The sequence below is a fragment of the Polypterus senegalus genome, chromosome 2, assembly GCF_016835505.1.
Source record: "Polypterus senegalus isolate Bchr_013 chromosome 2, ASM1683550v1, whole genome shotgun sequence".
In the NCBI taxonomy this organism is placed as follows: Eukaryota; Metazoa; Chordata; class Cladistia; order Polypteriformes; family Polypteridae; genus Polypterus; species Polypterus senegalus.
In genome coordinates, this window is record NC_053155.1 from 310,723,942 (window position 1) to 310,751,887 (window position 27,946).

At 41.2% G+C, this 27,946-nt stretch overlaps 1 protein-coding gene across 2 annotated transcripts in view; it reads right to left on the reverse strand.

Moving 5' to 3' along the window:
* Nucleotides 1-15,465, reverse strand: part of arhgef7b (Rho guanine nucleotide exchange factor (GEF) 7b) — a 235,691-nt gene extending 220,226 nt beyond the window's left edge. Inside the window, exon 1 of one of the 2 annotated variants that reach the window (XM_039745898.1) lies at nt 15,042-15,465. In XM_039745898.1, coding sequence (XP_039601832.1) covers nt 15,042-15,206 — 165 coding nt within the window. In that variant the 5' untranslated portion in view covers nt 15,207-15,465. The remainder of the gene's footprint in view (nt 1-15,041) is intronic. The other variant, XM_039745900.1, reaches the window with a different exon arrangement.
* Between the last annotated feature and the right edge of the window lie 12,481 nt (nt 15,466-27,946).

Genomic DNA, 27,946 nt, shown 5'->3' on the forward strand with positions numbered 1-27,946 from the left:
GGTTAGGTGCTTTGCCGATTCTAAATTGCCCCTAGTGTGTGCTTGGTGTGTGGGTGGGTGTGTTTGTATGTGCTCTGCGGTGGGCTGGCACCCTGCCCAGGATTTGTTCCTGCCTTACTCCCTGTGTTGGCAGAGATTGGCTCCAGCAGACCCCTGTGACCCTGTAGTTAGGATGGATAGAAGGGATGGTGAAGAACCCTTTAATATGATTTTACAACCGGCTTGGGTTTTTCCACTTTAAAATTGTTTTTACCATTAAAATAATATGAATTGTAACAATGATTATAAAATTTTGCAATATAACAAAAATATAAAGTTACCAAAATATTACAGAAAAAGCTGTCATTAAAATTATTTTATATTTATGAATATCAAAACTGTATTTGCTGTATTTTCATATTTATTCTATATTATTATTTTTTTTTTAACTGATTTCTTTGTCAGTACTGCCAACTATCCTTTCCCTCTTTTGTTTCCATGTTCTTTGGAAGCTTGTTTAGACCACATTAATGACATTATGGGCTTCCTCCACGTAAGCAGGAGTTCACTTTTTGAACAGGTAATAATAAGTATAAGTTATATGTTACAGTAGGGGACGTCATGATTTTAGAGAGGCCTACGTGGGGCATGGCCAAAAAAGTCTGGGAACCACTGGTGTAAAGCATTCATACAGTACATTATTGGCTGTCAGAAAAAGGGGCAATCTTGTGATTCATTTGAAAATGAGAAATTTTGCTGGAAAAATCATTAAACAGCTGTCTGATTTGATACACCCTGCAATTTCTAGTTGTGCAAATTGACATAGTCAAGCAACGACATCAGGAACTGCAGTCATCAAATTTGACATCATCTCTGAATAGAAGTTGTGCAATATGACATCGACTTTACGCTATGGTTCCATGCACTTCTGAAATGGAAAAAACATGTTTGGAAAATTAACAGGATAGGTGATCTCCTTTTTGGGGCTACATGGGCCATCCCCAGTGGCAAATTTCTTCATTGCCAAATTAATTTGTCACATTTAACAAAGCTTTGTAATTTTCAGTTCTGCATTACTTCTTTTGTTTTATTTGCCAGTTAAATATTGAAGGCTTATATAGGTTCTGTTTTCTTATAAATCATGTATTCACATAATGAGAAGTCAAGCAAAATGTCAACTTTTATTGGCTAAAGGTGCCATTTTGCTTTACTTCCCATTAGATCCGTAATGGCTAACATGGTACAACACCCTGGTACTTGAGTATTCACACAAATGTTTGTCACTTTCTTGGGTTGCATTTCAAGAATACAGTTTTTAATTGGCTTGATTCTCTGTAAAAGTCCGATTTCATTAAATGCGTTTACAGTAGCATACCATTCAAGCTTTCTATCAATAAGATTTAGACTGCAGTGTTTTAAAATATGCAGGCATGCACTGTAGCCCCCTAGTGGCTAACATGTTAAAGTGTAAAGTACAGTATCACCAATTCAGTCTCAATCAGTGATGTATTGTGCCTATCACAGACTCCATTATTCTCAGGTCTTTGTACTGCAGAAACGTGCAAACAGATGTACTGTTGTGCAGTATGTTTTGGTATGGTTTTCTTTATATGACGACATTAAAGAAAAGCAGTATGACCATCTTTTGTGCGAGTTGTTGACTTTACAGCACAAGGCTGCTTGTTTAAGCCCCCACCACAAACTCTTGTGAGCCTGTGCAGTAACGTGCCTTGCTTTTTTACTCACTCTGTGGAACTAAAGTTGAGAATTGTACTAGTATGCTTGTTTAGTTGATTTGTATAAATGCAAATTATTTGTAAATATAAACTGTATGACATAAGAAATTTGACAAATGAGAATAAACCATTCAGTCTAGCTTGTTTGTTTAGCTAATAGTTGACCTGTCAACTTGAAATCTGCATCTCAATATTAGACAGTGTGTCTGGGGAACCATTTTTTAAACTTGAGTGCAAGTAGACCCACCCCTCTAATGAATTACCTACTGTTACTTTATGATTTCCCATTACATTTTTTTTTCCCTGTAAGCAATCTACACTCAGACTTACACTATGGGGTCTTTGAGGATATTAAACTATTGTGCTAGATATAAAGAAACAATCTAACGCCTTTACATTACTCTTGCATATGGTTGGAAAATGCTGTTATCAATAGACTATCTGGAAAAATATATATATATAAAAAGAGAGGGTGTTAGAAAGATTTGTCTGATGGGTTTTGGTTTCCAGCCATAAATATCTTGCTGAAACCTCTAATGCTAAAGTGTAGTCCAAAAAGTAGCAACCCCTTTCCTCCCAGATAAAAATGGGAATAGCTATGGAAAAGGTTACATTAATAGAGTGTGATGTGGTGGTGCAGTAGTTAACTCTGCTGTCTCACAGCTTCCTGACCCTAGGTTTCAAAACAGGTCTGGTTATTATGTAGAACAGTGGCTCAAACTCCGTCCTGGGGACCCACTGTGGTTGCAGGTTTTTGTTCCAACCAACTTCTGTTTTTCATTGGACTCTTAGCCTAATTAATTGAGTCATTATTTCTCAGCTTCTGTGTTTTGGAGTCAATGTAGAAATTACATACTAAGTTTGGTAGATTTTTATTAACGTAATAAGCAGTTATATGGGGAGTATGTCATTTTTTTAAGTCGTATTAAGTAATTAGTGAGCCCGACACTGAACTCGTTGCTGCTTTTGTTATGCCAAGTGTCTGCTATGCTGGTTGTTAATTGTCACTATTAGGGTTAAATGAAGGGAGCAAACTACACAGGAAACTGGGAAAATAATATGAAAGCAACAACCGAGAAATAAGCATTTATAGCTTTAGAAAAAAAAATAGAAATAATTCTAAATGTCTTATAAATGTAAAAAACCATACTGTTGTGTTTTCTGAGTGCAGAATAATGAGAAGAGTAAAAAGACTAGCTAATTAAATGAGATCTGTTGTTATCGATTATTACCACCAATTGTGAATCTGGTTGGAAGAAAAACCTGCAGCTACAGGGGGTCCCCAGGATCGAGTCTGAGAACCACTGATGTAGAAGATGAGATTTATCCCCATGTCACACAGACCACCCAAAGCCTTCCTGGGTCTCACTCACATTCTAAAGTGTTATTAATGATTCAGTTGGAGACTACAGATGTGTGTCCTTTGATATTCTCATGTCCTGTCCAAGATTTCTTCCTCACTTTTGTGCAGTCTGCTGGGTTAGGCTGTGGCCATCACTATTTTTATAATGGACAGAGTGGGCCCATAAAATAAACAGATGTACTTCCAACAAAATTAATCTGCCAAATAATTTTTTTTTTTTTTCAGTGTACCACATCAATTACTTAACATTGTTGTGAAATGTGCAAGGTATGTCTATTAAATAACGAGACTGTGATTCTACCTAGTAAACAAAGCAGTCAGAACCGGTTATAACTGCATGCGTGGTGACCTTGAACATGTGTGAACCTGCATGACAAGCAGTAACACTCTATAACGTTCAGTTGATTGTGAGTCGCCATTTAGTTTGGTTTGCGTTTTCTGTAGTGTGCCGAAAAAATGATACGTTTAAAAGTCAATGCACTGGAAAACACCGTCATCACCAAGAATGAAAAAAGCTCGTCAAAGCAAGTCAAAATTCAAAGCCATGCTCACTGTGGTTTTCGATATCATGGGTGTAATTTTGGAAGAATGTGTCCCAGAAGGCACAACAGTTAACCAGCATTATTTAAAAGGAAGTTTTGATAAAGCTGAGAGAAAAAGTCTGAAAAAAACATCCGCAACTGTGGGGAAATGGTTTCATTCTTCACCAGGACAATGCGCCTGCTCACACAGCACTTTCTGTAAAGCGGTTTTTGACCGACAGGCACATTACTACACTTGAACATACTCCATATGCACCCGATTTAGCACCGTGTGACTTTTATCTTTTCCCAAAAGTGAAATCAGTGCTTAAAGGGACACGTTTTGAGTCAGTTGATGCTGTAAAGAAGAAAACGGCGAATGTGTTACAACAGCTGACAGAAACTGGTTTTTTTCCATGCCTTCGACCAGTAGAAAACAAGACTGCAGCAATGTATTAGTGCTAATGGGGAGTATATTGAAGGGGACAAGCATTAAATTTGTAATACATATAAATAAAGGTGAGTTATTTAATTAGTCTCGTTATTTAACAGGCACACCTCGTATATCGTGGAACCTGTTATGTATTGTGTATGTGCTTCACCGACTGCAGTTACCAAAAATGAAGTTTGATCTCATTGACACACAACAATAAACCAGATAAAATGGTTGATTGTTTTCTGTTTCCAGTCACTGCTCAGAAGTAACAATGAGGTTTTGTGTCTAATTAACTGTTTTAGATCTCTGAAATAGACTCAGTCCTACAGGGTGTGCAAAAGTGGGTTTACAGTTGCAAGTACAAAAACCAGAGTTTATTCTTGTGTTATTTATTTATTGTTGCGTTTATTTGTAGTTATCATCTTATTACTTTGTATCCCACCTTATGATTTATCTTTTAGGTAGTGAATGGCTAGTAATTTAACCCAACGAAAGTGGAAGACAGAGAATACCAAAAAGGTTCGTCAGAAATGGACTGAAGAATTTGATACACCTTCACCAAGTAGACAAACACTTTACAGAATACACAATAAATTTGATGAAACAGAGTCCATCTGTAATGCTCTAAAAAGTGGTCGACCGGTTAGTGTTAACACCCAAGAAAATGAAATGAAGTGAGTCAGGCATTTATGAACAGCCCCAAAAAAATCAAAACAAAGAGCTTCCTTTGAGTTGGGCGGTCCCCGTAGATCTTCGAGGTGTCTGATGCAGCATTTTAGGTTGAAAACGTATCGGCCAAGATTGATTCATAGGCTATTACCGTAAATGATGATCCTGATCATCGTTTAACTATTTTGCAAAGTGGTTCTGAATGAAGAAAGACAAGGCAATGGCATCACTGATAAAATGATGTAGTCCAACAAAGCTCAATTTAAACTTTCATGTACTGTAAATTGGAACAGCTTCTCTACTATTCAACAAAAAATCCCCACTTAATGGTAGAAGATCAATTGAATCAGCAAGGGATTACAGTTTGGGTGGGTCTTTTGTGTAAAAGGGTACTTGGACCTGTTTATCCCCCCCATACAACTGTACCTTAACATTGTGAATGACCCCGTTTTACCACAGTTCCAGAGACAGCATCATAATGACGACTTCTTCTTTCAAAAATACAGAGCTCCTCCACACTTTGCCATAACAGTGAGCAACTTTCTTGATGAACAATTACCCAACAGGTGAAGAGGTCAATGAGGGCCAGTGGAATGGCCACCACGATCACCTGACTTCACCCCAATGGACTTTTTCTTTCGGGGTCTGGTCAAAGAGAAAGTCTTTTCACAAAAAACACTGTGGATAATATGATTCACTCCATAACAGAAGCATGTCAAGGAATTGACAATAAAGTACCAAAGGGTGCTTGAGTGTCCCAAGTAGACTACAAGAATGTGTAAATAATGAACGCTCACAATTTGAGCACCTACAATATTATGGCTAAGTTCACTGTGACATTCATTTCTGTGAATAAAGTCAATAAAACTATTGTAATGCATGTCTTTTTCCCATACGAACAACTGTAAACCTGCTTTACTCTGCTGCATCTTCTCCTAGTTCAAGTGATCTCACAATGTAGGTGGTGGCTAGGAAAGTGGCATCGTGATTAAGGCACTGGCTAGAAAGAGGGCAGAACAAGCAAAAAGTTGTTGGTACAGTCTGTGTTTTCAACTCCCTATTTATTCCTGTCATATTCTCTTAACATTCCATTGCCTAACTGGAAAGGGCAGTTAGGTAAAACAATTATACTGTAAACCTGCGTTCCTACATGTTTGTGCTTGTATTTCAGTCTTAACATTTTCTTTATTAAATTCTGTGTCATACTGGATTGTAGTCCCATTTGCTCTGTCCAAAATAAGACTGCACATGTTGTTTATACTTATTAATAAAGTAAAGATTAATGGTTAATAAAAAACTGGTACAGTGGTCAGAGCAGTTTTTTTTTTTTTCGCATCACTAGAACTGTGGGTTCAAATCCCAGCCAGGGCACTGTTGGTGCACAGTTTGATTACACTGTACAGTAAAAAGCATGATGGGACATTAAGGTAATATGGCTCATTTTTCTTATGTCTATCCAGCAGGGGGCGCTAGCTCCCTGGTTGGAATAAGTTCTTTTGTAATTGCGGCATGTCACATAACCCAAAACTATATAGATATAATAATAAAAGGCAATACCCCTCCCTTAGTGATACGGCGGTAAGAAATCACATAGGAGAAGTAACTTAACTTTCTTTAATGACGATTTACGCGGCATAACAGACGAGGAAGCCATGACAAGACTTTTACCGAAGTGGGAGCTCGATGTATACAGTCTGCCATTTTCGTCGCTACACTGCAAGGATTTTCAGGAAAGGGATGACGGTATCTCCTATCCGTCCGTCGGCTTCAAAGGTGTGCCAGGCAAAGTTTCCAAGGCTTTATACTCTTTCTCCATGTGCGGGCCCTCACTTAGGTGAATAATACAATTCCAAACAAGGCAAAGACACAATACAATTTCATGCTGACTCTAGCACACAGAAATAGTGCATGTTGTTCTTAACTTGTCTTGTCTTAAAATGCTTGCCTAATGGTTCTAAAAGATGAGCCCGTGTGCTAAATCTGGCTTTGTGTTAACTGTACATGTGAGAAGCAGATTTATAAAATATTTTTTGTACAGAGCACAGTGATATATTAAACATATAAACTTATTACACGTCATTTGATAACCTGCCTAATCCAGACCATGGTCGTTTGGGGGTTGTTTGAAGCCTGTCTCAGCTAGCATAGGGTGCAAGGCAGGAGTAAACCCAAGACAGGACGTCAGTCCATCATAAGGCAAATACACACACAAAGGCCAATTTAGTGTCCCAAATTCATCTAACCTGCATGTCTTTGGACTGTGGAAGGAAACTGGAGCACCTCAAGGAAACCCACGCAGACACGGGGAGAACCCGGGACATGAATCCTGGTCTCCTTACTGAGAAGCACCAGCGCTACCACTGCAACTCTGAATGTGAGACTAAAGTACAGATTTTATTTCAGTGGTTTAAATATAACAATACTGGAAAAAATATTTGTGGCATTTAGTGCCCCAGTTCCACCTGAGACTAATGAATCTAAAGCAAAATAAAGTTGATTAAAGTTAGTATTTGGTTACATAACCCTTACACACAACTGTCCCAAGTCATGAACCTTTGATATCACCAGAACCTGGGCCAAATTAATTTGGCTGTTCTGCCAAGCCCTTACGACAGTTTCTTTCAGTTGCTGCTTATTCAGGTGCTTTGCTGACTTTAGTTTCCTCTTACATTTATTCTCAATTTGGTTTAAATCAGGACACTAACTTGGCCAGTCTATAACTTTCCACTGTTTTTCTGTCTGATGAACTCTTTGGAACTTCATTAGGTGAACTGTTGTGCTTAGCGTCACTTGCAGTCCCCTCTCTTTCTCCACCCATTTCCCTTCCTATCACTCAGTCAAAGGTTAATCTTTACCTCATCTGCCCATAAAAATTTGGTCCAGAAACCTTCTGACTCATCTTTGGGAATTCCAGATGGGCTTTTCTGTTCTTGGTGTTGATGAGTGGTTTGCACCTTATATGGCAGCTTATGCTCTTTAATAACACTTTCACCCCTGCACCCTGTAAGCTGGTTTATTTCTTTGGATGTTATTTTTTTAATTTATTTTTATATTTTTTTTTCACAGCTCTAACAATACTACTGCCATCAGCTAGCCTTCCTAGGACGGCCTGCTTCTTTGACATTACTTGCACCTCCAGTGGTTTCCTTCTTTTCGAAATATTTAATGCTGTTGGTTTTGGAATGTCCAGTTGTTGACCCTTTGGTTCTAATCGGCATTTGCTTTAATTTCCACCTATCCATCCATCTTCTAAAGTGTATCTGGTCCAGGTCAAAGGGGGCAGCAGCCTATGTAGAGATGCATGGACACCCCACTTCCATTCCATCTCCTGCAGGTTAGATACCAAGGTGTTCCCAGGCCAACTGGGAGATATAATCTCTCCAGCGTGTGCTAGGTGTGCCTCGATGATCTCCTCTGGGTTGGATATGCCTGAACCACCTACAAAGGGAGGTGTCCAGGGGGCATTTTAACGCCCAAACCAACTCAACTAACTCCTTTCCACATGGAGGTGCAACAGCTCTATTTTGTGCTCCTCCCAATCGTCTGTGCACCTCACTTTATCTCTAAGGCTGAGTCCGGACACCCTGCAAAAGAAGACCAGTTTCTACTGTTGTATCTATGATCTAGATTCTTAGGTCACTACCCAGTTCTCTAGTTTTTATCTTGTTTTGTACTTTGGGCGTCAAAATCAGACCATAAATGTAATCTTCAATGACCACAACCACTTCTACATACTAAGAGCTCTTTTATGTATCAGTAATCAAGGGATAACCTCAATAATTAGAATCATTTATATGTCTAGAAACCTCTGCAAAAGCTTGAACGGGGAGGCTGAACCATCAAATGTTATTGTTTCCAGTACTGTTTATGTTATATACAAAACCTGACATTTTGTAATTCAGTCTCACGCTCATCTTTTCACCTTGAATACATAATATATATATATATATATATATATATATATATATATATATATGTGTGTGTGTGTGTGTGTGTGTGTGTTTTTCAAATTGGCTCACACATTTATCTAGGGCAGTGTTTCTCAAATAGTGGGGCGCGTGGCTCCGTCAAGGGGGGCGCGTTTGACCTCGGGGAACATGCTTTTTTATTTTCTTTTAAATTTTTTTTGAATTTAGAATGCACTTTAAATCTTTTCTGTTACATGTAATAAAGCTATTCTTTGTTGTAAATTGGTCCATATTTCTTTCTTTTTTTATTCTCTTATACGTTAATAAGGATACAGTGTTATGCAGAGGTGTACTTATAACAATTTTATAGACAAATGATACTATTTATAGTCGCGCAGGGGGCGCGAGATGTTTTCTTCTTCCTAGGGGGGGCATGACAGAAAATAATTGAGAAGCACTGATCTAGGGCAACTTACAACATTTGAGATAAAGTTACCCATTCAAGCGCTCCTTATTTAAGGCACAGTACCTCCATTTTTAAAGTCAATATTGTTTTTATCTGTTCCAGAAATTAAATATATAAATGCTAAAGTATTCACATTTATTTTGCTGAGGACTTTATCCAAGGTGATTTACATCATCTTAGATGAAAATTGGTTACATTTCTTTTGTGTTTTTCCAATTGGCTTCAGAGGCAGGTGAAGTGACTTGTGCACAGTGGGTCACACGGTGACAGTAATGGGATATGAACCCCCAATCTCAGGGTTTGAAGTCCAGATATTTAACCACTAAATATAACAAAACTATGGCAAAAAAATAAAAATTAACATTCTGTATTTTAGTCTCAAATTCATCTTTTCACCTAGAATACATATTTAAATTTTTTTTTAAATAACCCATATTTCCCTCATTGCACTGTATTTTTACCCCTAATTGTGTATCTGTGGGCTTTCTTCTGTTTCACAAAGATGTGCACAAATGGCAAATCTAAGTTGGCCTTGCATGAAGAGAAGTGCGTTTGTGTGCACAAGCATGTGTGCCCTGTGAAGGGCTGGGCATGTGCACATTTCCATTCAGAATAGTTTTTGGCTTTTCATAACTCTATGGGTGCATACACTGATAAAGCGCATTGCCACACCCACCACGTGATTAACCCCCTCAGGATTCCAAATTAGGTGCAGCCGTGCATTGGGTGACACCTCATATGATGGAATAAGCTCGTTCAAAAAACTCTTGAGAAAAGATTTTTTCTTGAATCAGTTTACCAAGTGACACTAGATAAAACAATAAGGATAATTGTGTGACGCTATTTGCACAAAGGGGGTGTGGCGCTCCCGATATCTATGCAAAAGGACGAAGGTCCAAGTCTTTAGAGTCTTGGTGCTTCATGTATTGCTATATGGGTGCGAGACATGAACGCTATCCAGTGACCTGAGATGAAGACTGGACTCCTTTGGTACTGTGTCTCTCCAGAAAATCCTTGGGTACCGTTGGTTTGACTTTGTGTCGAATGAGTGGTTGCTCATGGAGTCCCGAATGAGGCACATTACCAGCATTGTGAGGGAGCATCAGTTACGGTACTACGGCCATGTGACGCATTTCCCCTGAGGGTGATCCAGCTCGTAAGATCCTCATTGTTGGGGACCCGAGTGGCTGGACCAGGCCAAGGGGTCGCCCACGTAACACCTGGCTGCAGCAGGTAGAGGGTAACTTCCAGAGGGTGGGACTGGACCGCGTGTCCCGAGTTGTTTCGTCATGTAGTGGGTGCGGCAACGCACTGTACCAGTGCATGCTCCCCAACTTGACTTGACTATGTGCAAATATCATACCTAGAATCCAAAACTGGGAAAGGAAACAAAATGAGCATTGTGTAAATTATACCTTTTTGTAATTGTGGCTTTTAAAAATCCATGCATTTGCTTTCTGAACATCATTTATCCCCAATACATAAAGTTTGTGGATGCCAAAGGATATCCCAGCTGCTAGATGAATGGCAGAAACCGTGACACAAAGCCAGGCAGGCTATTACATTGACATCTCCAAATCACCCATAATGTCATGCACTATTCTTATAAGGCCGATGCCTTTATCAAAGGCGATTTACAACATTTGACACAGAGTTGGTTATATTTCTTTTGGTGTGTTCCAGTTGGAATGCAGAGGCGGTTTAAGTGACATGCTAATGGATATACACTGTCAGTTTGAGCCCACAACCCCAGGGTTTGAAGCCCAAAGCCTTAACCACTATGACACGCTGCCTGCCTAAAAATAGGAAGAGTGAGCAGGAATCAAAGTTGGGTTTCTGTGCTGCAGGTCTGCAGCTTTATCGCCTGTGAAGCATGTCTCCTTGTACGGTGTCCAGAAGAATTACTTCTGAATGCTTTGAAATCGCTGCAGTTTGTTTTTTTGGTCCCGCACCTCCTGACACACTGGTATGAGAAAAACCCTGCACGACATACCGTTTGATTTGTCTTGATGTCTAGTTATGCAGAATTTCAAGCTTTATGCCGTTTCCCCTTATTTTTGGCCCTCACAACCTAAAAAAAAAAAAAACTCAGTTGTTATACCTTTTTGGACCATATTTTGTGTAGGAAATTACACCCTTATGATAAAGAATAAACGAATAGGTGTCTTTGGCATAAAATGATCAGGTGAAATTGGAAGTTGTGCATGCCACATCAACCAATCCCTCCCATTAGGGGGTAACTTTGACCCTCTAATGGAATACAAGTGGTCAAGGTTTCTCTTTTTAACAAAACGTAGAAAACAATGGGGATTGATACAAACCGGATTCCAAAAAAGTTGGTACACTAAACAAATTGTGAATAAAAACTGAATGCGATGATGTGGAGATGGCAAATGTCAATATTCTATTTGTAATAGAACGTAGATGACAGATCAAACGTTTAATCCGAGTAAATGTATCATTTTAAAGGAAAAATATGTTAATTCAAAATTTCACGGTGTCAACAAATCCCAAAAAAGTTGGGACAAGTAGCAAAAAGAGGCTGGAAAAAGTAAATTTGAGCATAACGAAGAGCTGGAAGACCAATTAACACTAATTAGGTCAATTGGCAACATGACTGGGTATAAAAAGAGCTTCTCAGAGTGGCAGTGTCTCTCAGAAGCCAAGATGGGTAGAGGATCACCAATTCCCACAATGTTGCGCAGAAAGATAGTGGAGCAATATCAGAAAGGTGTTACCCAGCTTAAAAATTGCAAAGACTTTGCATCTATCATCATCAACTGTGCATAACATCATCCAAGATTCAGAGAATCTGGAACAATCTCTGTGCGTAAGGGTCAAGGCTGTAAAACCATACTGGATGCCCTTGATCTCCGAGCCCTTAAACGACACTGCACCACAAACAGGAATTCTACTGTAAAGGAAATCACAGAATGGGCTCAGGAATACTTCCAGAAACCATTGTCAGTGAACACAATCCATCGTGCCATCCGCCGTTGCCAGCTGAAACTCTACAGTGCAAAGAAGAAGCCATTTCTAAGCAAGATCCACAAACTCTGGTGTTGTCACTGGGCCAGGGATCATTTAAAATGGAGTGTGGCAAAATGGAAGACTGTTCGAAGTTCTTTTTGGAAATCTGGGACGCCATGTCATCCGGACCAAAGAGGACAAGGACAACCCAAGTTGTTATCAACGCTCAGTTCAGAAGCCTGCATCTCTGATGGTATGGGGTTGCATGAGTGCGTGTGGCATGGGCAGCTTGCATGTCTGGAAAGGCACCATCAATGCAGAAAAATATATTCAGGTTCTAGAACAACATATGCTCCCATCCAGACGTCATCTCTTTCAGGGAAGACCCTGCATTTTTCAACAAGATAATGCCAGACCACATTCTGCATCAATCACAACATCATGGCTGCGTAGGAGAAGGATCCGGTACTGAAATGGCCAGTCTGCAGTCCAGATCTTTCACCTATAGAGAACATTTGGCGCATCATAAAGAGGAAGGTGCGACAAAGAAGGCCCAAGACGATTGAACAGTTAGAGGCCTGTATTAGACAAGAATGGGAGAGCATTCCCATTTCTAAACTTGAGAAACTGGTCTCCTCGGTCCCCAGACGTCTGTTGAGTGTTGTAAGAAGAAGGGGAGATGCCACACAGTGGTGAAAATGGCCTTGTCCCAACTTTTTGGGATTTGTTGACACCATGAAATTCTGAATCAACATATTTTTCCTTTAAAATGATACATTTTCTCAGTTTAAACTTTTGTTCCGTGATTTATGTTCTATTCTGAATAAAATATTAGAAGTTGGCACCTCCACATCATTGCATTCAGTTTTTATTCACGATTTGTATAGTGTCCCAACTTTTTTGGAATCTGGTTTGTAATACAAGCATGTGAAGTGTCGTTTGATGCTACTTTGAGGTGCCCGATAATGGTTTTTAATATTTGATTCTTTCTTGGTGGTCCCAGCCCTCCAATACCCACTCCCAGAAGGTTAAAAATGACACATTTCAAACATAAACATGTGTGGTACTATTTTAGACTATTTCAAGGTCAGTGATTAAGAATATGATTGTTATTTTTGATCCTTTACTAGTGATCTAGCCCTGTATGGACCTATCAGAACTGAGAATATTTAGACTTTTAAACATTTAATTGCAGTGACAAGTCAAACAAAACGACACCTTTTATTGGCTATCTGAACCGATTACAATCTGCAAGCTTTCGAGACCACGGAGGCCCGTTCTTCAGGCAAGTTTGAAAAGAAGGGGCCTACATTGCCTCGAAAGCTCGCAGATTGTAATCGGTTCAGTTAGCCAATAAAAGGTGTCATTTGGCTTGACTTCTCTCTGCATCCTTAATGGCTAACACAGTACAGTACAACGCCCTTCTACTACAAACAATTAAACTGAAGCATGCATTTTAATAATTCAAATATCTGACACAACTATTCTCGTTTATTATGTACTTTTACCTCATGAAGTAAATCATTTCAGTTCTTGTGAACGCTCCAAATTAGTGCGGCTTTCGCTAATTCAGCCTTTTTTATGCTGCTATGTTTGATGGATGTGTTTTTAATGTTATATCGTGGTCTTTCTGTAAAACCTGCTGACAAACCAAATAATCCTCTTGGGACAATAACATGTAATTGAACTGAAAACGGTCGTTTACTACTAACATTACTTATCATCTGGCTGACACCTTTACCCAAGGCGACATATTACATTGTCTCTAGTGTGTGCTTGGTGTGTAGGTGTGTGTGCCCTGCGGTGGGCTGGCGCGCTGCCCAGGGTTTGTTCCTGCGTTTGCGCCCTGTGCTGGTTGGGATTTGCTCCAGCAGACCCCCATGACCCTGTGTTAGGCAATAGCGGGTTGGAGAATGACTGACATATAACATTTGACAATTAGCTACACTTTCTTTTTCTCCTATGGTAGCACAGCCAGGTGAAGCGACTTGCTCATGGTCACACAAAGTGTCTGCAGTGGGATATAAAACCACAACGTCGGGGTCTGAAGTCCAAAGCCTTAACCACCACGCTACACTGCCTGCCTAAAAAATAGGAAGAACATGCAAATTGGACAACAAAGGCACCTTATCCATGAATCAAAGTCTTCGTGCGCTGCAGGTCTACAGCTTCATCAGCTGCTCGGCTTTTATTTTTATTTTATTTTTTTTAAAGTGTATGAACGCATCCATGTCCTCTGAATGACTTGGCCTGTTACTTATCCAACCCCCGTTTCTATGAATGAGCCGACTATGGGTGGATGTTTTCCTAACCGCACCTCCGCAGCGCCTTCCCCTGCCGTACTACAGGTCTTACACCTGACGGGGCACTGCCATTTATGCTCGTTGCTCGCAGACAACAGCGCTGCAGACGTTAATAAGAAGGCCGACTGAGAAAGGCTTGCACGGTCGACTGAATTTAGGGAGATCGTGCAGAAGAAAACGAGCGGATCTGTTTAACATCTGCCAGAGTCAACGCCTGTCAATCGCGGCCTGTCTCAAAGCGTAGATGATCAGTTTCTCGGCTTTTTCTCTCTCATTTTATTCGGGAATCCCCCCAACCCCCCACTCCTTCATTTCTGACAAGCCACTGAGTCACTCATCTGTCTACGCAGGGTGTGTGGCACCCAGTACACCGAAAAACCTGTTTGCTTCTTTCTATCTGCGTGCTCTAACCGCCGCTCGCTCTCCCTTTTCTTCTTGGACTGAACGCTGAATTGGCGGCATCCTGTCGCTCAGTGTGCGGCTTTGTCTCCCGGCACGCATCCCAGCTGTCACGTCGCGCGCCTCCCGCTCAAATGCGTTGCTCGCTCGCTAGCTCTGGCGGACAGCCGGCCGCGCTACCCGCACAAACGGGCGATTATTGCCGGACAGCGTGTGCACGTGCGCCGCGTGCCCCATCCCCAACACAAGCAGAAGCAGCAGCAGCAGTAGTAGTAGCAGCGAAGGGCTTACTTTGTCCACGGAGCCTGGGCGCAGCCGCTCCAGCAGCCTGCACAAGACCACCCCATCCTTGAGAGACGACTGCAGGAATCCCTCGGGGTCGGAAATGGTCTTTTTCGGCGACTCGAGTACCCCCAGAGTGATCAACCATGTAACGGTTTGCTCCGCTGAATTCATGGCCTTTCCGCACGCTGCAGATCCGAAGGAAGAAGGGAAGGAGGGGGGCACGGTTTGGGTAAACGGCTTCTTTTAAAGCATTTCTCGTCTACATTCGAGTGAGGAGCGGGGTCGCGGCTGAACGTGATCCCTTCTTCTCCATGGAGATGCCCGACGTGCTCTTGACAATCCAGTAGGTCCCGTTTTTGTCTGTCTGTATCTCGCTCGCTCTCTCCTGGCTTTTGGCGAGCTGTCAAACGCCTCCTCTATTAGCCGCACAACCTGCGGCGCGCTTCCGGTACGTGACGTCACTGATCCGCGGGGGGACACGGCGGCGGCGGCGGCGGTGGCAGCTGCGGCACAGGGTCCAACTGAGACCGAAGCGGAAGGAGATCCACTAATACACAGACTCCGGATACGTCCGCCAGCTGTTGTAAAGGGTTAAAAAAGTGAAGTAGCGTAAGCCGCCCAAATTCGGGTTGTTCATAAGAAATGCAATGATTTACTTCGTGATGTAAAAGTACAGTACATAATAAATAAGAACAGTTGCGTCAGATATTTGAAATATTAAAACGTGTGCTTCAGTTTAAATGGTTAAAAGTCTAAATATTCAAGATATTTAGAGACACTTTTCATTTTTACCCACTGATAGATGTCCATAAGGGGGTTAGATCCCTACTGTAGTATCAAAAATCAAAAATGACATCATATTTACATCACCAACCTTGAAATACTCTAAAACAGGGGTCTCCCACCTTTTTCCCCCCCTGAGAGCTAATTTCACAAAATGAAAATGACCGAGAGCTACTCATGTTTTCTAACGTTTATTCTCATAGCTTATTTCAACCCAAACAAACTGAATACGCTTGTTTTGTCTGAAAAGTTATGAAATGTTGGTGTCCACAACTCACATTTTGCATTAAAACATCACAAAAAATACTGAGTTCACCTGCAAGTGCGTTTTGTATGTCTGTATGCATTTTCTAGTGCATCTCACACTATTGGATTAAAACATGAATGCTGTCAACAACAACAACAACATTTATTTCTATAGCACATTTTCATACAAACAGTAGCTCAAAGTGCTTAACATATTAAAGAATAGAAAAATAAAAGACACAATAAGAAAACAAAATAAATCAACATTAATTAACATCGAATAAGAGTAAGTTCAATGGCCAGGGGGGACAGAAAAAACAAAAAAAACTCCAGACGGCTGGAGAAAAAATAAAATTTGTAGGGATTCCAGACCATGAGACCACCCAGTCCCCTCTGGACATTCTACCTAACATAAATGAAACAGTCCTCTTTGGATTTAGGGTTCTCATGGAAGGGTTTGATGAAGATGATGGTCACGTAGACTTCTGCCTTTTAATTCTTCCATCATTGTTGGAGCATCATGAAGCTTTGAGTAGGTGGAGGTGGCGCAGGCCACCACCACAAAGAAACCGGAAAAAGAAACAGAAAAAGAGTGTAGGGGTCAGTACGGATTTTAGAGCCACCATGAATAGTTATTATAAGGAAACTGAACATACAGAGTATCAGGATTAAGTTAAATTAAATTAAATTGAAGTTATAGAAAGACCATGTCTCAAAGCGTAGATGATCAGTTTCTCGGCTTTTTCTCTCTCATTTTATTCGGGAATCCCCCCAACCCCCCACTCCTTCATTTCTGACAAGCCACTGAGTCACTCATCTGTCTACGCAGGGTGTGTGGCACCCAGTACACCGAAAAACCTGTTTGCTTCTTTCTATGTGCGTGCTCTAACCGCCGCTCGCTCTCCCTTTTCTTCTTGGACTGAACGCTAAAGTAAAGTAAAGTAAATGTTAAAGTAATGTGTTTTCAGCAGTGTTTTAAAGTTCTCCACTGTATCAGCCTGGCGAATTCCTATTGGCAGGCTATTCCAGATTTTAGGTGCATAGCAGCAGAAGGCCACCCGCCTCACCACTTCTTTTAAGTTTTGTTCTTGGAATTCTAAGGAGACACTCATTTGAGGATCTGAGGTTACGATTTGGAATATAAGATGCCAGACATTCCGATATATAAGATGGAGCGAGATTATTTAAGGCTTTATAAACCATAAGCAGAATTTTAAAGTCAATTCTGAATGACACAGGTAACCAGTGTAGTGACATCAAAACTGGAGAAATGTGTTCAGAATTTCTTTTCCTAGTTAGGATTCTAACAGCTCCATTCTGCACTCATTGTAATCGATTTATATCTTTTTTGGGTAGTCCTGAGAGGAGTGCGTTACAGTAATCTAGTCGACTGAAAACAAATGCGTGAACTAATTTCTCAGCATCTTTCAGTGATATAAGAGGTCTAACTTTTCTTATGTTTCTGAGGTGAAAAAATGCTGTCCTAGTGATCTGATTAATATGTGATTTAAAATTCAGATGACAGTCAACAATCACCCCTAAGCTTTTTACCTCCGTCTTGACTTTTAATCCTAATGTATCCAGTTTATTTCTAATAGCCTCATTGTATCCATTATTGCCAATCACTAAGATTTCAGTTTTCTCTTTATTTAACTTGAGAAAATTACTATTCATCCATTCTGAGATACAAGTCAGACATTGCGTTAGTGAATCAAGAGAGTCGGGGTCATCAGGTGCTATTGATAAGTACAGTTGTGTGTCATCAGCATAGCTCTGGTAGCTCACGTTGTGCCCTGAGATAATCTGACCTAACGGAAGCATGTAGATTAAGAAGAGCAGCGGACCCAGGATAGAGCCTTGTGGAACACCATATTGGATATCATGTGTCTTCGAGTTGTAATTACCACAACTAACAAAATATTTTCTCCCTGTCAGGTAGAATTCAAACCAATTTAAGACACTGCCAGAGAGGCCCACCCATTGACTAAGGTGATTTCTAAGAATATTATGATCAATGGTGTCAAATGCAGCACTCAGATCTAAGAGGATGAGAACAAAACAAAACAAAACAATGCAATTCCAAATCCACAGATCTGACTTTTTCATTTGACATTTTGTCACATGTCACTGTGTCACTTTATTCACAGGTCCAGTTGCATGTGTGATGTGTTTTTTAGTTATTCAGATGACTGGCACTTCATGGAGTCATCAAGAGAGGCAGGTGTCTAGTGGAGTGGAGCCACTGAGGTTCACTCTGATGGAGTCATTTAAATGTTCGTCTGTCAGTCTTGTTCTGAACTTTTGATTTCATGATTAATCACTGCTTAATGGTTAATGAAATAATGAGGGAACTGTTCTCACCTGGCTATGGAGCAGCTTGTCAGTCAAATGTCCAAATACTTTTGAGCCCCTAGAAATGGGGGGGCTATGCATTAAAATCATTCCTAAACGGCTCATATGCTATTTTTGGTAAACCCCTTAAATTAAAGCTGAAAGTTTGCACTTCATGCACATTTTGATTTCTTTGTTTCAAATCCATTGTGGGGGGCATACAGAGCCAAATTTATGAAAATCGAGTCACTGTCTAAGTACTTATGGACCTGACTGTAATTGATTTTAGCAAAATGTGGAAAAAATGAAGGGGTCTGAATACTTTGAGTCCACTGTATAGAGCAGTTAACAAGGTTTACCATTGCAAGGTGCTATATAGCCTACAGAAGATTACAATACAGTATCAATGAAACTGATCAACTGAAACCCGGACACAGACAGACGGACATCATTTGTTCACCCAACACACGTTTATTTACAGGAAATATTTACAAGTATCTCAGTGCACGTCCCAGTGTCTCCAGCACCATTCCCCCAAAGTCCAGGCCTCACAGTCTCTAGTGCCTTTCCTGGCTGCCTCCACTACTCTCTCCCCGAGCTTCGTCCTTTTCCACCCGACTCTTGCTACTGAATGAAGGGATGTGGCCCCTTATATAGCAACCTGGATGGGCTCCAGCTGCTTCCCGGCAATCTTCTGCGGACACACCTCCGTGTGGCGGAAGTGCCGGCTGCACACACGGAAGCCCTCTGCGTGTCCCTGCTCCTCTTCCCCCCAGCACTTCCTGGTGTGGCGGAAGTGCTGAGGTCTAGAGTTGTTCAGGTCCCTACAGGGTTGGGCTTCCAAGCCCTCTACCCGTGGTCCTCAACACAACCAGGGCGGTCGCCCCCTCATGGTCTGGAAGAGGCACAAGCCCTCCTCCAGTCCTCCTGGGCGTCCCGGCTGAGCTCCACCCCCAGCCGATGGCCACAACGGGTTCAAACAGAGACAGAGTAGGACAGTGGTACAGTGTCATTTTCTTCTGCCTCACAGCTCCTGTATGTTTTTCTAATATCTGGACTTTGTACAGCTTCTTTGTGTCTTTTTTCGATGCCCTTTTCCCTCCTGCATCCCAAAGCTGTTAGTTATAATATAATTAGCTTAATAGCAGGAGTGAGTGTGAATGTGAGGGTATGAGTGTGCCCTGTAATGGAATGTCAACCAGTTCAGGGACACTTCCCGCCTTTACAGAGTCCTGTGAGGAAAGTCTCTGGCTCCTCATAATCTTTTTGTAATAAAGCGGTTAGAAAAATACAGTAATGAGATTGGAAGCTTGGACCTCAGCAACAGAAAACAATGTGAATACAGAAAACCAGAATGTCTAGAGCCAGGGGAACTGATATAGAATGTCAAAATTGAGAGTGCCTCACCAAATCGACACGGAGAGCTTTTCAAACAGGAAGAGGCACAAAGCTAAATTAACATGAAGCAAGCGTTGTGTTAGTAGAGCCTTGTGGCAGAAAGAAGAACTGTTTCTGAAAGGAGCTTTTTCTAACTTAGAGCCTTCACTGAGGTTAAGCCATTTCTCTCTTTTAATGAGTTGCAAAGGCGTATTTATGCTTTTGATTCATCCCGACTAGACTACCATATTTCCCTCTATATTGGTGTTTGCCACTTCAAATTCAAACTGCCACTGCCAGAGCCTTGACTGGCACTAAACACACATCATATTTTGTCCATGTTAGCTTCTCTTCATTGGCTCCCTGCAAAATAAAGGGTTAATTTTAAGATTTAATTGTTTGTGTTCAAAGCTTTGCGTGGTATTGCTCCAGCTGATCTGATTGAGGGTCTCCTCTGCTGCTACTTATCCACCAGGTCTCTGAGATCCCCTAATCGATTATTACTGCCTGTTCCATGCACACACTCGAAGCTGAGGGGTCACCATGCCCTTGCTGAAGTGCGTTCTCAGCTCTGGAATTGCCTGCCCGTCTCAATATGATCAGCCCCCATGAATGTTAATTTTAAAGGATCAGTTAAAAACAAACGTTTTTTCACTTGCTTTTATATCAGCCCCTGGCTGAGGTTCAAATTCATGTTTTATGTCTATTGTGTTCATTTTTGATTCTCTTTATTTATGTTAATTAAATTAATCATTCTTTATTTTTCAGTTTCTCTATGTATACAAGCTGCCTTTGTGATGTTCCATGTGTTTTGTAGGTGGTCACCCCAGGAGGCAGGGTCACCTGCCAATCACCAGCAGGAACTGTCCTTCTCTCTATTATTCTCGAGGGTCTTCCACAGTTCCAGGCAATTCATTGTGAATAAGCGAGGGAGGTGGTGAATATACCTGTGTTTATTGTGAAGTATTAGATCTGTGATGTTTCACCTTTGGAATTCTTCTTCTTCTTCTTCTTCTTCTTCTTCTTCTTCTTCCTGCTGCTCCCATTAGGGGTTGCCACAGCTGATCATCCTCCATATCTTTCTTTCCTCTGCATCTTGCTCTGTCACACTCATCACCTGCATGTCCTCTCTCACCACATCCATAAACCTTCTCTTAGTCCTTCCTCTTTTCCTCTATCCTTAACATCCTTTTCCCAATATACCCAGCATCTCTTCTCTGCACATGTCCACACCAATGCAATCTCGTATCTTTGTCTCCCAACTGTCCAACTTGAGCTGACCCTCCAATGTCCTTATTTCTAATCCTGTCCATCCTCATCACGCCCAATGCAAATCTTAGCATCTTTAACTCTGCCACCTCCAGCTCTGTCTCCTGTTTTCTGGTCAGTGCCACCGTATTCAACCCATATACCACAGCTGGTATCACAACCATCCTGTAGACCTTCCCTTTCACTCTTGCTGATATCCATCTGTCACAAATCACTCCTGACACTCTGTACTGGGATGTTACTCAGCTTGGATTGCCTTTATTTCAGGCAATTCTCATTTTTATCTTTGTGCTCCACAGAGCTTCATTGTGTTTGGAATCCTTTTTGTGTCCCTTTGGAATCCCCTTTTTGCCCAGAGGGGACTGGGCGGTATCATGGTCTGGAATCCCTACAAATTTTATTTTTTCTCCAGCCGTCTGGAGTTTTTTTGTTTTTCTGTCCCCCCTGGCCATTGAACCTTACTCTTATTCGATGTTAATGTTGATTTATTTTTTATAATTATGTCTTTCATTTTTCTATTCTTTAATATGTAAAGCACTTTGAGCTACTGTTTGTATGAAAATGTGCTATATAAATAAATGTTGTTGTTGTTGTTGTGTGGTAGAAATAGACCTCTTAATTAATGAAAGAAGCTTATCGATAAAACATTGGAGTCAGTAATCAGGCAGGAGAAAAGCTTGTCCATCTGCATCATTTGTTGCACCTCGAGCACCAAGCTGAGGAGGGAGCATCTCTTACAGTAGTCTTTTACTACATGGTCAGAATGATCACATAATAAAAGTAGAAGCTCGTAATTATTGATAACTGAATTTACATAACAGTGATGATTAATGCTTACATATCATACTCTGATTGGTTAAAAGACATGAGGTGCTTTACCACAGAACATAACCAGCCTAACTAAAAGTGTTTCTCTATTATATTTTTTAATTATACATTTGGTGTATTACATCAACCTGGTCCTGGTACATTCTTGTGTTTGTTGTTCACTTGACCTTTATCTGGTTTCCTGATATGCCTGAACAGGTTTCTGACATTTATTAACCCTTTTATGCTGCTTCAATAAGATTAATGGTATATTTTAATAAGAAAAGCATAAGAAAACACTTTATCCTAAATTACTATGTGACCCCTATGTTTAATTTTTCTTCCACATTTGTGAGTAAATATTTTCTAATATATAAACGTCTACACGTAGGAGTGTTTGTGTCTGTCTGTCCAGCCAGAACTGTGAGGCAGCCCGGAAGTGCGAGGCTACAGCATGAATCTCAAAAACCCGGCAAGGCAGCCCCAAGTCAACGAGTCGGACACAAAATTGCTTATCTACTAATACACAAGCGAGGCAAGCACATTAGCAAAATAAAACCTTCGAGGAGAGAGAAATTCACTTAGCTGCTAATATAGAAGCGAGGCGAACACGTCCAAAAAACGAAACCTCAGAGGAGAGAGGAACTCGCGTAGTCACTGATAGACAACAGAGGTGCGCACATCGGCAATTCGAAACCTCAGAGTAAAGAGAAACTCACTTACTCGCTGATAGACCACGTCCACAAAACAAAATATCCGAGGAGAAACTCGCTTAGCTGCTAATACACAAACAAAGCGAGCACATCAGCAAAACGAAACCTCTGAGGTAGAAGAAACTCGCTTAGCCGCTGATAGACAACAGAGGCAAGCACATCGGCAAAACGAAACCTCAGAGGAAAGAGAAACTCGGTTAGCCGCTAATACACAAGCGAGATGAGCACATCGGCAAAACGAAACCTCCTAGGAGAGAGAAACTTGCTTATCTACTAATACACAAGTGAGGCAAGCACATCAGCAAAATAAAACCTCCGAGGAGAGAGAAACTCACTAAACCGCTGATACACAAGCGAGGTGAGCACATTGGTAAAATGAAACCTCCAAGGAGAGAGAAATCTCATTTAGCTGCTAATACAGAAGCGAGGCGAACACGTCCGAAAAACGAAACCTCAGAGGAGAGAGAAACTCGCGTAGTCACTGATAGACAACAGAGGCGAGCACATCGGCAAAACGAAACCTCAGAGTAAAGAGAAACTCACTTACTCGCTGATAGACCACGTCCACAAAACAAAACATCCGAGGAAAAACTCGCTTAGCCGCGGATAGACAAAGAAGGCGAGCACATCAGCAAAACGAAACCTCCGAGGTAGAAGAAACTTGCTTAGCCACTGATAGACAACAGAGGCGAGCACATCGGCAAAATGAAATCTCAGAGGAAAGAGAAACTCTCCTAGGAGAGAGAAACTTGCCTAGCTGCTGATACACAAGCGAGGCGAGCACGTCCAAAAAACGAAACCGCCAACTCTGCATTTCAATTTTTTTCCGACGATTTCAATAGTTTCTAGGAGCCCAGGCTTTTTACAGTATGGGCTTACAAAGCTAGTATTTTATAAAGATTCGGTGCTTGCCCTTTTTACTTGCTGGGGTTTGACAGTCAAACCCCCCAGTAGTGGGCATTATTGCAAGTGCTTTGGACTCTAAAGTCATGCCACATTTAGGTTGCATTGACAGTCTAGTTAAACTTTATAGTTTGTATCAGCCTCTTCAGGTTTCAGTCCAGACCTCCAGCTGTCTCTCTTTGCCATCTAATCCTGAATGAATGCTCATCACCTTAAAGTTAACCATTGTAATTCAGATTTTAACATTTTAGAACATTAGAACAATCTCAATGAGAACTGGTCATTCTGCCCAGCAAAGTTCGCCAGTCTTTTCCACTTAAATCCTCTAAATTAACATCAAGACAAGTTTTGAAAATCCCTAAAGTGCTACTGGGCACCACACTGTATTTGCCCTCTTATTCTCCCTCTTCAGATTTGTCTCTAAGCATTACCCTTGAAGATGTCACCCTTTAGCCATCAGTCACAGTAAGTGATCTTAGTGTGACTCTGGAATATTTGCTTTCAATCGTCAAATATATTTATTTTGATGACCCAATCGTGACTTTTTTTTCTTCATAATACTCAGAGTATTCAACTCTTCCTCACCAATTTTCAGTTGCTCTTGTCTTGACTTACGGTTCTCTGAATGGTTCTGCTGCTCAGTATCTCCAGTCTTTGGTATTTCCATATGTCCTGTCAAGAAGTCTCCATTCCACCTGTATGCTGACCTGCCTTCCTATTGCCAGATGTGCCGAGACTGGACAATGCTTCTCCATTTTTGCTATAAAGCTGTGGATTGATCTTTCTTTGGCTATTTCAGCTGCATCCCATTTACTCACATTTAGGAGGTCTTTTGAAAAATCACCTTTTTTACTTTCTCGTATATGAAGTATAGGGAAAGTATTGTAATCATCCTAAAATTCAGTGTTGAATTTTGATGAATCTCAACGTGTTAGACTTCCCAGACGTTCTCATATATGAAGTATAGAGAGAGTATTGGAATCCCCCAAAAATTCAATTTCAACATTTTGATGAATCTCGACATTTTAGACCGAAAAAAGTCAACCAAATTTTGCATACAAGTATAAGGTACAAAGTGTAGATTTCTATCAACTTTTGGGGTATTTCTGCTAACCGGTAGTGGTACTTTACCTTTTATTCATACAGCTGCAGAGTCCGATTGACTTTTATAATAATTGTTCAATATATTATTAATTTAATTTGATTTGTTGTTGATGGTTCTTTAATGTACATAATATAAAAGCATAATCATTGTCTTGTGGTTTACTCCTCAAATAATAATACATTTTATTTATACAAGGCGCCTTTCAGAGAACTCAAGGACACCAAACAAACAATAAATAAATAAATAAATAAATACAAAACACAATTATAAACAACTTAAAACATCAAAAAATCTAAAAATTAAAACCAAACAAAACCACTATAATTAGGAGGAAGAAGAAAAAGCCATTTTAAACAAATGTGTTTTAAGTTTACATTTGAAAGATGAATATGATTTGATATTTCGGAGATCCGCAGGTAATGAGTTCCAGTGCTTGGGAGCAGAACGGCTGAAAGCTCTGCTCCCCATGGTGGTTAGACGGGCGGGAGGAACGGTCAGATGGGTGGAGGAAGAGGATCTAAGGTTACGGGATGGAATGGCAACATGTAGAAGGTCAGACAGATATGGAGGTGCGAGGTTATGGATGGCCTTAAAAGTTAGTAGCAGAATCTTAAAATCAATACGAAACTTGATGGGGAGCCAATGAAGCTGCTGCAAGACCGGAGTAATATGGTGAAAAGATGGGATTCCAGTGATGATACGTGCTGCAGAATTCTGGACTAACTGAAGCTTGTGAAGAGATTTGTTAGGGAGACCAAAGAGGAGTGAAATGCAGTAGTCCAGCCGAGAAGTGACAAGACTATGAACAAGAATGGCAGTAGTATGAGGAGTGAGGGAGGGACGAATGCGATTAATATTACGTAAGTGGAAGTAAGCAGACCGGGTGATGTTATTAATGTGACATTGGAAAGATAGAGGACTGTCGAGGATGACACCCAGACTCTTGACCTGAGATGATGGGGAAACAACAGAGTTATCAATAATAAAAGAAAGATTATTGGTTTTGGATAATGATGATTTTGAACCAATGAGGAGAACCTCAGTTTTGTCCCTGTTTAATTTAAGAAAATTTGAAGAGAACCTGGATTTAATTTCAGAAATGCAATCAATAAATGAGGGTGGTGGAAAAGAGGAGGTGGGTTTACCAGCAAGGTAGAGCTGGGTGTCAAATATCCATTTCCATATCTGAGTATACGAGAAAGTCGAGGGGAGACCGCTCCCGATTTTTATTAAACACTAGCTGTGTAAGCCCGTGCCTAGAAACTATTGAAATCATCAGAAAAAACATTGAAATGTACAGACATCAGGTAATTAAAAGGAACTACTCTGGGCGTCTCTCTGTACTAGGAGGTTTCGTTTTGCCGACGTGCTCACATCACTTGTGCATTAGCGCCTAAGCGACTTTGTCTTTCTTGTCTTTCGCCTCACTTGTGTTATTAGCGGCCCTGCGAGTTTCTGTTTCCTTGGAGGTGGAGGCTTTACCCTGACTCACTTCCGGGCCAGACAGACACACACACCTCCACACGTAGACGTTTATATATAAGATTTTGGGTTAGTGTCCCTTCTACAGGAAAGCTACTGTTGTACTAACAAAGAGTTTAAGACCCTGATTGGTGTCTTAGTCTGACTGCAGGTAGAATTATTCAACACGCAGCAGTAGTTGTACAACTCTCTCTTGTTCATGTTTTATTTGATGCTTGCACCTTCTACTCATTCTTGTATGTATTATAACTTGCTCTATCAGATACCTTGGACAAAGGCACGTGACAAACAAATAATAAGAAAAACTATGTTGTTTTACTCTCTAACTGTATATCAAGTTTTATGGTTGTTTAATTGTCTGCCATTTCTCGTATTCATGTTTTTCTCTGCTCCTGTTTTTTACCTTTTATTAGATGTCCTACCTGTTGTGGAGGATTGCCGGCTTCTTACTCCGGCCCTCACCCCCAGGCCACCAGGAGGAGCTCTCCCGACAGCAGGATCGTGCCCCGAGTTCCAGCAGGGCCTCATGGACTATGTAGTGTTTATACACAGCCCTGCTGGATACCTTGGGGGCCACCGGGAGTCGCTGTAGGGGGGCTCGTGGGCTCTTATGTGCCCTATAACCCGGGAGTACGTCACGATCACGTGACGGGAAGGAACGACGTGCTCCCGGGTTGAAGAAAAGGACTGTTTACCCTGACTCGGAAGGAATAAGGAACTGTGGACTGATTGGGCAGGAACACCTCCGGGTCAGGGGCTATAAAAGGATTATGGGAAAGCCCTGAGACTGAGCTGAGCTGGGAGGTAGAGGGGCGAAGTGTCTGGGTGAGGAGGAGAGAATATTATTGTTGTGGTTGATTTCATTTATGAGTAGTGTGGAGGGTGCTTTGTGCACATTATTCTTAATTAATAAAAAGTCTTGGACTTTTATCCAGTGTCTGGAGTCGTACCTGAGGGTTGGAGAGGTGGAGAAGAGCCTCACTGTCACGCTGTCTAAGACGGGATGAAATGTAAGTAATCAACATAAATCTCAGTGTTAACATTTAAGTGCACCGTCTGTTGGAAAGCATTTTGCATGTAAGCTGGCTGATGTTAAATGGGGTGAGGAGGGGCAGATGCCAGTATATGATGACACACACCCCTGCACTCTGGTACAATAGGACACAGTGTTTACCTTCTATGTGGATGAACATAGGAATTGAATAAATAAAGAATAACATTATTTGTGAACTAGCTGTGCAATCCGTCTAAGACAGGTTAACATCTAAGTAATCAGCTGTGATGGATGGCCAACAGCTCAACCCGGCCGACACACCCAGGACACTAGATGGTGACTTCCCTGCAGCATAGCAGTGCCCCGAGTTGCCACAGGGCACTATGGGAGATGGAGTTGAGCTTCACAGCCCTGCTGGGTAACGTGGGTGCCGCCAGGTGCCGCTGCAGGGAGGCACAGGGATTTCTGTTTCCCATATAACCCGGAAGTACTCACAAGTCATGGGGATGGAAGGACAGAAGTTCTTCTGGGTCAAGGACTATATAAAGGACTGGTGGAGACCCAGCAAGAGAGCCAAAGTTGGGAGGGAGTGTGACAGAGCTGCTGGGAGAAAAATTATTGTGTTGACTTATTGTATGTGTGGTGGATGTGGTGCTGTGGAGGCACTATTGAAAAGGAAAAGATTAAAAATCTGCTTAGTGCTTTTAAACTTGTGTCCACAGTATCTGTCTGTTGGGTTTTCATGGGGAAACAGCGCCCTCTAACGTCAACACAGTGTAGACCTCAGCATTAATGTTTACGATGCACCATCTGTTGGAATGTATTTTGTAATGCGTGTAGCAATAATCTGCATTTCATTTGTCATTCCAACAGATGGTGCATCCCAAACGTTGGTAGTAAT